Here is a 14,227-nt window from a genome sequence, read left to right as displayed (position 1 = left end):
GCATGGGGACCTACAATAGCAGCCTGGTACTGCACTAAGAAGCAGAGAAGTAATAGTCAGGAGACCTTCAAGGACAGATATTAACTTCATAATTTGATATATGAACCCTATCTGTATTAACAGTAGAAGAGAATGTGTTCTCTGCTACTATTATCAGTGGATTGACAAAGAAGAATAAATTAGAAATTGATAATTATGTCAATGTAATAAATATGTTTGCACATTTGAAATCCTGAGGTACTAGAAAATGCTCTTGAACCAATTAAATGTTCTAGAGATTAAAGCATGCTTATCTGAAGTGTACTTTTCACAGCAGTTTTTACCGGGTTCAAGTTTACTTTGCTCTTAACCAGGCAATCCACCAGCTGTAGCAGCAGCCATGAAATAACAAACATCCTTCAGCAGCAATTTGTCTCACTACCAGCTATAAATGACTCAGCTGTTCATATTAGGCTCCAGGAGTTATTTTGCTAATATTACAGACTTTTACCATACAGCACACCATCCCTTCCCTCTATAGTAGAGGCTGGCTTTTTTTTTTTTTTAATCTGTTTGAGGGTTTTTTTTTTTTTTGTTATTCATACCTTCCTCCTGAAACAGAATACATTTGTGTTGGTCACCGAGGAGACCAGCTTTCACCTCCCATTAGCCACTGGCAGTACAACTTAAAAATAAATTTGTGCCAGGTCATGTGTTTTAAAAAAAAAAGGTGTGAAGGTGAAACTAAACTTCAAATGCAAAGGAACTTTGAGCAAGTAAAAATATTAGAACAGCTTTATTAAAATTGAAATTAACACCATGCATTATTACTTTCACATAAAAATTTTCTGTTCAAGTTTCTATTCAATAAACAGCTGCTATCAGAACATACATTTTAAAAAACCTGTTAATTAAAAAAAAAAAAAAGCTAATCTTTGTGATACTTTGGTGATACTTCTAAAATGTGGAACTCAAAACAAGCAATATGAACAGGAATAAAGTTAAAATTTTCATAATCCTGAGAGCTGTATCTGAAAAGCTCAACTTCTGGCAGCAAGCAAGCAAAAGAATGAATGACTGCTTTTTTTACTTTCAAGTTTTAATTTGGAGTCAGCAGCTTGTGGTAAGCAGTAGGGTTAAAGGGATTATGATCTATTTTCCCCTATGGTCAGAATCATAACTCTTCATGATTGATAGCACTGCCTGCAGTACCAACAACTCCTTCAAAGCCCTAAGATTATAATCCTGGATTGGGACAATTTCAAGGAGATGAGAGAAACAGAAGAGCAAGAGACATGACATAAGAAAATAATAAGCAGTAACATTCTATACACATAGATTAAGAAGACTGGAAAAGCCCAAAAATTCAAAAAGTAATGCATCTGTTGACAATCAGTAAGGGATCTCACAGGAATCTGTGTTCTTCACTGTTCTGTGGGCAGCTCTGATTTCTGTACCAGATTTCCCATGACCTTCATGGTGCGGTTCCCAATCCTACCTACACTGTGACCACTAACAGGTGTCAACTAGAGAAAACATCCCTTCAAGAAGTGTGCTCCCCTGGAAGAATGCTCTGGATGCATGCCACAAAGCCATACAGACTTCTATTGGCATGTTGATTTTTTGTTTTCTTAGATCTCTGCAATGTTCCAAATGATAATAGCAACCCATGTTGAAAATGAATTAGAAACCTATCACATCCTTAGTCACCTGTTTATTCAATTGAGCTGAAAGATATTTTGACATTTTAAGAGGAACAGTACAGGCCAAACAAAAAACTTCCAGAGTATTACTTTTATGACACAGTAATACTGAGAGACTGTTATATTTATTAGTAGGATGACACTTAAAGTAGTAACAGAGTAGCGAAGCAGTATGATCTTCTAGCAGCTGGTGAAAACACTGCAATCCAGACAATGATTTGTGTGCCTTGGATCCTAATTCAGAGCAGGGCTCTCTAGACAGTCTTAAAGTTGTTCACTGAATAGTCCCCTGAAACAAACCCAAAGCAATTAAACAAGGTATGAAAGCATGAGGCAGACCCTGCATAGTTTCATGCAGGGCTCTTGTGGATGCATAACAACAGCCCTTCAGGAGCAGTGATCCATCACAATTCACAATACACTACAGTACACTGCTCCCTGTACCATGGCTGGGGAGCCCACGTGGCAGCAGTACGCTCAAGTGAATTAACTGACCTGTGTAAAAGGACACTATTAAGCCTACTCTTTATTTCTAACAGACTAGCCCAGGAAAAGGCTGGGTGCTGTGCTTCCACAAGGACAGCAACAACCTGTGGGACACCACAGAATACTCTGAGCTTTCCCCAGAGCTATGGTAAGAATTTTAAATTCCACAAAATGAGGGTCAAAGCTAGTGGAACTCTGCCGAACTTCTTCAGGTGATGGTAAACTACGTGTAGAAAGTCTATACAGTAGAATTGCAAAACATAACAGCAGGACTAAACAGCTAAAAGAAGCTCCAATATTAGAGGCTGGGTTGGCAAAGTGAAATAGCACTGCAACACTTCATTTTCATACTTCAAGTTTAGCATAATAGGAAAGCTTATGATAATCCAGATAATAATGTGAGTCTTGCAGATTTGTTACTCGATAGGTAATCAACAGTAGCATAAACATAGAAATCCCTGCCTTGCTGAGGCTGACACTTCTAGAAGTAACATCCTAAAGCATCCCATGTGTTGTGCTGCAGAATACAAGAATGAATTATCTTCTCAAAATCTAACCTTTTTATGGTGGTCATGTGAGAACTCAGAGCAGAAGTATATTAAATAGGTTGTCAAATCTCAAAAATTTAAACTCAGATAAGAAATAAAATGGCACCAAAACTAAGCTCCTGTTCAGCTTACTACTGATGGTATTGTTAAAAATGGGGTTTAGCCTCTAATTTTCACTAAATATGAAGGTCCCTTTCAAACTTCCAGACAACTACAACCAGCAAGACTACAATTTTAAGTAAAATAGATGAAATGCAGAATAGTGAGCCATCATACAGAAACAAATACTTGGTTACGTAAAGAAACACAAAACTCAAGCAAACCTAGCAGTCTGGTCTGGCCTCTATGTTTCTCACATTCCCAACTGTAATGCCGTATATTTTAAGGACAACACACATATTGAACAAAGGAAAACAGAATTCCCTAAAAAAACTCCACAGCATTTGTATAGATTGATTGATAGCTCTCTATATGTATTTTTAATTTTTTTTTTTAATATCACCTTCTTCTGTGGTGATTTCTACAGACAGAAGGTCACTACGGAAGAAACTTACTAATTTTGTAAACTTCACACTATCCCATTAAACTTCAGATATTATTTTTAGTTCTCCCTAGCACTAAGCAGACAGGGAATCCAAGGCACAGTGCCAAGATGTAAACCCACTCCTTCGGAGCTGGCTTTAATCATGTTGCCTTGCTCCTACTTGGCTCCCATGTTTAGGTCAGCAAATTTTCTCAAGGCTAAATCTGAATATATGCATACATATGCCATGGATAATCTGGGTGTTTCTTCATGAATAATTTAAAATAGAAGTATGGTGTGTTGCTCCTACTGAAAGGCTCATTTGATTTTCTTTTGGCAAGGTTCACGCAAAAAACTGCTGCTGAAGAAAAGCCAACATCTTTCATCTATTTATAACATAGTTGGTTTACAAAGAAAGTGTATCCTCTTTACAAGTTATTTTTTGTACTGCTAAAGTTTGCAGTCATGCTGCACAGAAAATTGAGACCCTCAGTGAGTACAACCATAAAGTCAGGCCAGAAGTACTGTCTACAAACGGATACTTGTTATAAATTGTTCTTATTCTTAAATAAGAATTTAAAAAAAAATTCTTATAGAAAAGCCTAAACCAAATTTTACAGAAAGAGCAATATTTTCCACAGAAAGCTCTCTTATCAGTTGTTATGGGATTTGCACATCAGAGCAGCATTTTGGAATCTTAAATTATGTTCTTGTTTTTTTGCTTTCATGGAGTATTTTTACAGTAGTTTGTTTGGCAATTTTGACCTAACTGCTTAATTACCACAGAAGTACCATGACACTGAATGCAGTTTGGTATTTATTTTCATTGCCAAGTACAGCAGCAGGTCATACACACAATCTGTTCCCCTTCTAATTTGCACACAAGCAAGAATTAATTTTTTCACCTTAGACTACCAAAGCTATAATTTTGCACGCTGTGACAGAGCTGGGGCAGGCAGGAATTGCAGACCTTTGCATTTGTACAGCACCTGAAGGTCAAACATCAGCTTTCAGCATGGGCTTTAGCTAGAGTTGATGTGATGCTTCATTTCTGCACTTCAGCCAAACAGCAAGCAAGCAACTGGTTTTCCCTTGGCAAATACAGCACTGTTAAACACACATTAGCCTACTCTATTTTTATTTAGAAATCTTACTGTAACTTGAGATGGAGTTAGGAATAATCAAACCAAAGCAAGAAACCAACTATGAACAGGCACATAAAAATAGGCTTAAACAAGTTAGCACTGCACGTCCTAGTCTTTCACTGCTCTGTTACTGAGTATTTACTCTATTTCAGAAATACTTAAGAACCCACAGACCACTGACTATTCCCAAAGTTCCTGGGACATTGCTGCTTTTTGCCCTTTTTCTGAATTAACATAGCAGGAAACCCATATCTGTGTCACATAATACATGAAATATATTTAACATCAGCATTATAAAAAATAAATATTTATTTATCTTGCTAGGAAAAATAAAATCATGAACAGTCTGGAAGGCAGTCACTGCCATGCCCTGGAGGATAATATTCTGACTTCCCTCAACATGTTTTTCAACGCATCAAGGATCTCTAAACAGTGCTGTGCAGATCTACATGTTCCTGCCAAGAAGAATAATGAAACAAAACATAACCCAAGTCACTTTAACAGAGCAAGCTCTTTGTCAAGGTTTATCAACATAAAAAAATGAACTTCATGACTGAAATACACCTTTAAAGTCAGCTGCAATGGAAGAGGGAAAACCACAGAGCTAAGGACGGTAGAGCTGGAAAAAAGCCACACTTCTATGGTATTGGTTTTATCTTACCCAACAGCTTCTACAAGTCTTTCACACTGGCTTTAAACAATGCTCTCTTTCATGTTTGCATTTCAAATTTATTTAATCCTTCAGAAAAGTGCTATGTGCCCAATACTGTAGAATCCTACCTATCTTCAACAGTTCCAGAGACGCAGAAGAAAATCCTCACCATACTACCCTTCCAAATTTCTAGAAAATATTATTTTTAAAAGCCTATCTAATTCTGAACACATAAAATAATTATAAAAAGGAAAATTATGGATTCCATGAGAAAGCAACCAGATCTGAACAGAAATGAAGACAACTCACTACTACAAGTAGCTTATAAAGTCAGGAAATGTGGTTGAATAGATATAATTCCTCCAAAGCATCAAGCAGAGTTTCTGAATAGCATTAGGAGTCCAATAAAAATTTAACAATGAAGAAAAGAAGTGGGTTTTTTTTTGCAGTGGTTCAACTCAAGTATTTTGCCACTCTTACAAATGATCCAAACTGAAAGAAGCTGTAACACAACTATGTAATTATTAGCTCATGACATCTTCTTGAGGCTCTGAACAGAAAATTTAAGACATGTCATACATGTATTTACTATATGCCATCCACCTTATCTGAACTTCATGCTGTGACAGCCTTTGTTGAAACAGATACATGTTGAAAGTTTTTGTTCAGTTAACTCAACTAAAACCACGCAAAAGGACATGAAAACCATGTTTAGGCACTGCAGCTGAGACACAATGTTTGAATTTGGGAAGGTAAAATGATACCTAATAGTCTTGCTGGTGCCAAGCTTTTTCCTTTTTCTTCATCCAGAAAGAGTCTGCTAAGGGAGCAGTGGAAATCCTGGCAGCACCACCCTCTCCAAAAGAGGACCAAGTAATTAACTTCTCACTCTAAGTCCTAATTCCCTGCAGCAGGGAGAGGGGCCAGAGGGCTAAGCAGCCCATTTCACCTAAGAGGGATAGCTTTAAGCAGGCTTTGCCTCAAACAGTGAGGCACAGTTGCTGCTCATTTCAAGCAGGATGGCTGCTACAGAGAGGCAGAGGCAAGGAAGGGAGAGAGGCTTGAGACGACCATAGGCTTTGCACTGATAGAGAGTGACTGCATTCAGAATAAAAACTAACTGGATTTCTCAAGATACATAGTTAACTTTTATAAAATATAAAACTTAAGACTCTAATATTGGCTGCCATGAGCCCCTTCAGTCAAATGTGTGTGGTTTTGTTGCTTGTGTGGGTTTTTAAGTTCTTTTCTCTGAAGTCTTAAATATGCTATCGGAACTAAATCCATCCAGCACAAACACGTTAACCTTGACCAATGCCAAGAGGAAAACTGAAATACCAGAGTAATTTCAGGTCTACAGGACTATCTAAAATATTTATTTTCCCACCTCACTGATCTACCAGATGTCACCTGATTAATACACCTGAAAAGGAGTAAAAAACCCCAACATGTTCATGGATGAAAACAGGCATATCCAAAACTTATGTGTGTTCTCTGGTACCCAAAACAAATCCCAAAATAGGAAGTCACATAGTTCATGCATCCCTGGTGTAACCACTTCCATATTTTTATCCTACCCTGTGACATTCAGTATTGTCTTTTTATACTTTGACATTTCCAGGGACAATACAGATGTTTGTCAAATGATCAAATGCTATCTTGCATTGGTGATGCTCTACTTTATTTTGGAACCCATGTAACTGCATATGGTCTTGATGTATGTGTGTCAGAACGTAAGGTGACAGATAGTGTATTACAGGCAATAGAGAACAGGAAAGAACAGAGACTATTTCTGAATTAAATCACTTCACTTTGCTGCCCTAAATTTGGTTTTCAGCAGCCCTGGAAACACCACATTATTTAATGACCTCTGCAAGTAGATTTTAACCCTTGGAGGTCTTGTAGGTGTTTTTATCTCCTTGTGGTCTCTAAAGGTGTCTCAAAACAGCACATAACACAAATGTAGAAGATGTTACAGTTCACATACGTGACAAGTGACAAAAACCACATGGGAAATAAACTCATCCTTTTTTTTCTTGTCCCTGAACTTGAAATGGTGTCTGAAACCACAAAGGAAACAAAACCAGGTGGCAGAGGACAGCTGGTACCACGAGGGGACCATGCCAATGCTGCTGAAAATCTGCATGACCTACAGACCAGACAGCAATCTCTGAAGTGATCCCAATTCACTGTGGTATTCATTCATCGCTTTACCTCAGAGAAAGTCAAGATGTTCAGGGAGCTGCAAATGGGGAAGATTGATGGAAGAGATCCAAGGAATGGTGAGCTGTGCACATCAAATGCTGTACCAAACCTTAGCAAAGAGCAGAGACTGACAGGCATCAGGAATACCACTATTTCATAATGGCTGTTTAGAAATTAAAGCTTTTCTAAAATTCACTTTTATAAATAACCACCTTCAAGCATCTTGGTCAGATTTTCATCACCTCTAAAAATCAGACTCTCCTTGTTGCCAAGAGACACATATGCTAGCTAAATATTTTTAAAGTCAGATTTTTGTTTAATTGTTTTTAAAAAAACTGCCTCTACATTGACAGATAAGAAAAAAAAACACACAAAAAAAGAAAACAAAAACAAACAAACAAAAAAAAACACAAAAAAAAAAAACCACAAAAAAAAAAAAAAAAACCAACCAAAAAACCCCTAACCCTATAAAGAAATAATCAGAAGAGAAGCCTTGATTTGATATTCTCAGGTACACACAAGCTCCTTTCTTTAAGACAGCCCTATTATCTGGTCACTGGTTACCTACAGCAACTCTCAGTGAAATACATAATTTCATGTATTTTATTTTGCCTTTTTGAAAATACAGTCCTCTAAGACATTGCTCCTACTCCACAAATAATGGGTGGTTTTCATGAACTACAAGAGGAAAAAATAATTATTTCTACAAACATGACAGACCAGGGTATTTAAAACCATTCCCTTTCCTCTCCTAAATATTAGCCAGGAATAAAAAGGTTACATATCACCATTTAGAAACATTTAACATTTTTAATGTTTTTTTTATTTCTTCTGTTTGTGACGTGGGAAAAAAATATTATGGACAGGATGTTCAAAACCAAAATTTAAAGATAGCTTTACGATCTTAAAATTAAAAGTACTCTCATTTTCAGGGAAAAAAAAAAGTGCTAAATCTATTAAGAAAATCAAAAATGAAACCTTAAGCTCTCAACTTTCAGTTTCAAAAAAAGGGAGTGCAAGACTTTTCATCAGATGCTGTATAGCCCATGTAAGCTAGAGATAATAAGGCTGCTCACCAAACAATTCTGCATTCATTACAAGCCCTTAATATCCAAGCTTTGTTCTCAGTCATTGCTTTTCAGTTTCTCAACCCATGAACAAAATGCTGACCCACACGAGCTTAGAAAACATTAATTTTCTTGGTCCCTCCAAGACTCATTTTCTTGGTAAAAACTAGGACAACCTATCTTTCTTTACCCTTCTCAGAGGAAAATCTTTCCTCTGCAACCAAATTGTGCTATCAACCAAATGTCAGCTCTCCCATTTGCTACAGAATCCTTCAAAACCTACAGTGTATCTATTTTGTCATGTCTGTTATACCTATTCAAAACACATCTTATCAGACAACTCAACCAGTGCAATACTTTAATATGAATTCCAACAATACTGTATATACGTACTTCCTACACCTTGACTTTACTGCCATTCAGCTCATGCTCCTATATCACATAAAAATCAAAGGACAACAGAAATATGCATGTCAAGTTGACAAACTTAGTTCTTCAAACATTTCTTACTTACATTCTTCAGTAAGAAACTTTATGTAACATGATATTCATACAGCATAAAAGCCTCCTTTGACTAGACTTTGTATGCTGATGCCTTTCTTTTCCAGAACAATTGTCTTACGTCCTTCCTTTACTGAAACACATTATCCAACAGAAAAGAAATACATTACTGGAATATACAAGTGTTTTTGACAAGTGGGCTGTCTCCAGCTCTCCAGTTCTTATCACAGCTTTACACTGTCACCAAAAGGCTCCATTACTTCTGCTTCACCTTGAGAAAGCCTAGACCCTTAACACACAGGTGTAGCACAAAGACACAGCCATAGATTATACCCACAAGAGCTAAATTCAACTGAGGTCTGTCCACCTGAACATCTTTTTTCCACAGCCAGCTCGGATTACTTTTGAAACCTTATAACAATACATTTTCATCATGCTTGTAAGTTTGAGAAGAGAAAACCAAATGCATGAAATGAGTTCTTAGCTGGAGGAAACAACTATTTTCACTAATAAGAATCAAGTAAAGTCAGTTCAGGCTAAAAAAAAATCCTCTCAAAACAGGCTTATTCATGTTTCAAGCAGGAAACACACAATCTAGATCAGCATGATAATAATAATAAAAAAAAAAAACTGCAGAAAGAGATCATACCATAAACCTCTCCCCCAGTGAACAGGGAACTCAAGGCAATTGTCAAACTGCATTGATTGTTCCACACAATTAAAATTCTGGTTTACAGAATTCAATCAGTATTTAATAGTAAAAAGTTGAGCTTGAAAATACTAATTAAACAGCCTTTTCTCGGTGGCTGCAAGAAGGCCTGCCATATTTATAAACTCCAACTTTTAGTTTAAAAAAAATCTGCTCCCAGGATTGTAAAGAAAATTTGTCAAATATAAAATGAGACAATGCTGTCATCTGATGTCTTCATACAGTCTGTGCATACTCGATAATTCTCAAATGACAGCAACACAAAATAACAAATCTCTGGTTGTTACTCAGAAGCTACCAGGCAACACTAAATAGACAACTACCCTTATCCACTCCAGCTGGCTGCTGCTTTGAACAGTTATAAGAAGCAGCAAACACTGTAGTAAGTTCTGAGGAAGGAAAAAAAAAGGGCAAACATTTCTGTTCCCATCTCCACCAGTCAGATGGCTTCAGATGTCTCCCCTTGTAATTAAACAGTAAAAGAAAGAGACACACAGCCACACTGCCCCAATAAAAGTATCTTAGCATCCACTGTCATGCCAACAAGCTCTGGGTTTGACATTCTGCCGGAGTACTACTCCAGAACAGGAGTCACCCCACTGGCCCCTACTTTTCAGCTCTGCCTAAAATTTGCAGGCTTTCAAATAAAACACTACTAGCTCACTCTCTCATTTCTCTCCAGTCACAGCAAATAATATTAAAAGATGTTATCTTCCTGCCTGATGTTATCAGAGCACATATTACATTGGCTTTTCACTGGTCATCTCGTGAAGAAATTTGCAGAGAATGGCAAGAGGCTGTGCTTTTTTTCTACGAATACCAGCCCTTTTTGTGACCATAGTGAATACACGTGCTCCCTAAACATTGTGCAGTACAGCTGGTAGACAAAGCTACAGGCTTGAAGCCAAAACTTTCATTCTCACCTACGTTGTTTTTTGAATTACCATGGTAGCACTAGTCCCTTGAAAGTCAATCATTAATCTCTTACTTTTATAATTAACATCCACCATTCAAAATTATGGCTAGCTGTCTTCTAACTCAGAGACCCCAAGACATCTCCTGTACCTTTCCTTCATTCCCAAGTTACTTAGGTTTCTGCTGAACTTAATACTGTCAAAGTGGACAATACCATGGCTTTGCAGCCATCTCTGGAGAATTTGAAGTCAGCATAACTTCCACAGAATGGTTTGGCTTGGACGGGGTCCTAAAGACCAGCTAACTCCACCCCCACTGCCAGGGAACACCTTCCACTAGACCAGGACACTCAAAGCCCTGTCCAAGCTGGAACAATTCCAGGGATGGAGTATCCACAACTTCTCTGAAAATTATCTTCTCCAGAACTCCTGGAAAGGCTATCTGACCCTTCCCCTTCTTGGCCAGTCATTGATACCATGTGCCTCCAACCCACCTGCCTTGATGTAAACAGTCCTTAGGGTTGCATAGTAAAGCAAATGAGAGAAGCAGTTTGGAAACACTCCAGAGAAGGTAAGGGAAAAGCAAACTTAACACCATTCAATTCCCGGATCCTGTTTGCCATATGGCTGCACAAACACTTGTGCTGCCACGAGGACAAAGCTGAGAGGAAGAAACATGGGGTTGAGGCTTGAAGAGGACAGGATCACTTTTTTCAGCAGCAGTGCCAGCTTAGGTTGGCTAAAAGTCACTGTAGCCTAAGATGGAAAATGAGGTTGTCTTAAAATAACAGCTGTGAAAAATACTTTCTAAGTTAATATACAACACGAGGTTCATACAACCACTACGAAACAGAAGTGCATAAAGATCTTGAAATCATGCAAGGACAGCATCAATAAACAATAAAGATCATATTGTTTACAATAAACAATTAAGAGCTTAGAAATAAGACTTTTAGAGCTAGTAACCTGCTGCTTGACTTTACCCACACAGGATTAAGCTTTAGCACAGACCAACAGCTAGATACCTGCACAGGCTTAGCCAACAAAGCCTGGACAAATTGATAACAAAACTCAGGGCGGGGAGAGGTGGGAAGTGAGAATCCACCTCCTTTTCCTTTTGGTACCTTAGTAAAACCTGCCTGTTAATCCGATAGTTGTGAATCACATCGCTAGCTCTGCATTTATTACCCTCACTGTAGTTCAAAATCATGTGCTGAGTAACACTCCTGGCAGGGATATATTCTTTATTAATGATAACAAAGTTTAAAAAATCTTAACAGATATAACTAAAAACTGAACAAGATATATTCGCACTAACAACTTCTTTCAATAGGAAGACTTTACCTACAGTATCAGTTTGATTTAATTCAATGCACATAAGGGCACTTTTCCCATGAGGAAAGAAGGAAAGACATATGGATAGAACTGTACTCAGAAACAACCTTCCAAATGTAAATGTATGTAGTAATTTGCACATTCATTGGAGTACTACGGATTCACTACTTTAAAGCAAGATTGTTTTACAAACTCATGGTACCAGTACAGACCTACCCCAGAAATAAATTTGATCCAGCATCTTCTGCCAGCAGCTGGATCCTTAGTTTGCCTGGGTCCATACTGCCAAACTCCTAAAAGAACATTTGGGGTCCTCCCCAGCCAGATAATGATCCCCTCCACGCTCTTGCTGCATGCTCTCCTGGCAGAGCAAAACCCACAGCAGTTGCCAACAAGTTAAGCACAGTTACCTTCACTTGGGATACTGCCTGTCCTAAGCCTGTCCTTAAGCCACAGGTATGAATGCAATCTAAATGCCTCCATGTTCTCCCTGGAAGTATGCTGGCTCAAATAAAAGTTAATATACCGAGAACTTTTCAGTAGTTTTCTTAATACTTCCTACCCTCCCCATTTAAGAAAACCCAAACAAAGAAACCATAGCATCTGTTCAGTAAATGCAGTAAGCCAGCTATCTTCTGACTGCAATTCTTCCTCAAGTTTGTCAAAACTGAGGAGAAGGTATTCTGACTTACTCAACCAAAGGATTGTTATCAAAAGGCCTTTCTCTTGCTGTCATCTTGCTAAATTGATTATCCAACCCACTTGTCCACCTGCTATTGCTCACATACTCTAAAACAGAGAGAAAGAAGTCTGCTGCACATTTGATGTGTTAGCCAAAGCCGGCCAGATAGTCAGGAAAATACAATCTCACTGTTAGGTCTTTTTTTCCAGTTGGCACTTTATCAAAAATGTCCCCACCCAAACCTAGCCTTGTTTGTAGCACTACTGCATATGCCTGAGCACGGCCAGGTGTCCTTAGCGTGACCCATGAGCACAACAGGACCCGCTGGTCGCGAACGATCGTTTCTGCACCACGGGGGTGTGAGGAAAAGTACCAGCCTCCACTATTCCATTGCTGCCCAACACTGACAGCACCGCTGGGACGCTTTAACACAAATCCTGCCTCCTGCTCGCAGAGCAAACCGTGCCCTTGCCACCGAGCTGCTGCAGGATGCAAGGCCTCCCCACGGAGGGTGGGCCGGGAAGAAAGGGGCCCCATGTCGCCGGGCACTGCGTTCCGCAGAGATTGGTACCCTCGGCCTGGCAGGGGCTGGCAAGGCACCCCATGGCCACACGGGGCTCTGTGTCCCCACTGTCCAACCCTCTCCGCCGAGCCCAAGGGAGCTGAAGCCGCCTGAGCTGGAGGGGCACAACGGGACGAGCCTGGTGGGCACGGCCAGCCCCGGGCGGGCTCACCCCACGCCCCGGGTGGGCGTGCGGATGTTGCGGTCCCGTAGCGTCCCGCAGACACCACCCTGCCCCGCTCGGGCACACCGGCCCGTGGCCGCGGAGCGCAGTGCCTGGGGTCCCGCCCGGCGAGAAGAGGAGCCAAGCGGGGAGATCCCGGGCAGCGTCCCCGCCCCCTGCCCCCACTCGCCTGGTTGGGGTCGGTGGCCCGGAAGACGTGGCAGGCCATGGGGGAGTCAGGGTTGTCGGGCTGCGCCTTGATCAGGTAGGCGAAGTAGGTGAGGTCGTGGCTGTTGTGGATGAAGCGGGCGATATGCTGCGCCTTGTGCTCGAAGATGAAGACAGCGGGCGCGGGGCTGGCGGGGCGGCCGGGGCTGGCGGGCACGCAGCGCAGCGTGGGCGAGCCCAGCAGCAGCAGCACCTCGCGGGCCGGCACCCCGCTGCCCGGGGCGCCGCCGGGCTCCTGCCGCTGGCCGCGGCGGCGGATCTCGGCCACCAGCCAGGGCAGCATGGGCAGCGTGGTCCGCCTATCCAGGCACGACGAACCCACGTACCACAGCCTGAAGCGCTTCTCCCCCGGCGGCGCCGGCTGCGGCTCGGGTTCGGGCTCCAGAGGGTGGGAGAGCGGCTCGCCCTCCCCTCGCTTCTCCATGGCGGGTGTCGGGCGCAGGACGCGTGGCTCCGCGGCCGCTTCCCCCGGCGCCAGGTGCAGCCGGCGGGGCCTGCGCTCGGCCGGGGCCGCTGCTAAACGCGCATCCCGCCGGGCACGTCCCCGCCGCCGCGCCGCCTCCTGCCTGCCCGCGCGGGGTCAGCCCGCGGGGCGGGGAAGGACGGCCGAGACACGACACCCCACTCCCACTCCTCCTCCTCCTCCTCCTCTTTAACGCCCCAGGGCGGAGCGGCGGGGCTACGCCCCGAGAGGGCTCCGAGTCCTGGCCACCCCCGGTTCAGGGGCGGGACAGCCCCACCGACCCGGGCCCCAGAGGAAAACAACGTGCGCTTCGCTCCCGGCTCTGCCAAGTGCTGACGGCCTCCCTGCCGCCGCGGGTGCTG

The 14,227-nt window shown here is 41.5% G+C and overlaps 1 protein-coding gene across 2 annotated transcripts in view; it reads right to left on the bottom strand.

Moving 5' to 3' along the window:
• The window catches only part of TBC1D4 (TBC1 domain family member 4), a 98,689-nt gene extending 84,863 nt beyond the window's left edge, over window positions 1-13,826 (bottom strand). For both annotated transcript variants that reach the window (XM_053935437.1, XM_053935438.1), the window contains exon 1: window positions 13,365-13,826. In XM_053935437.1, the coding sequence (XP_053791412.1) occupies window positions 13,365-13,826 (462 nt within the window). The remainder of the gene's footprint in view (window positions 1-13,364) is intronic.
• Window positions 13,827-14,227: the final 401 nt, after the last annotated feature.

Source organism: Vidua chalybeata, chromosome 2 (genome assembly GCF_026979565.1).
Source record: "Vidua chalybeata isolate OUT-0048 chromosome 2, bVidCha1 merged haplotype, whole genome shotgun sequence".
NCBI classification, from domain to species: domain Eukaryota; kingdom Metazoa; phylum Chordata; class Aves; order Passeriformes; family Viduidae; genus Vidua; species Vidua chalybeata.
This window is presented reverse-complemented; position numbering and strand designations above follow the sequence as displayed.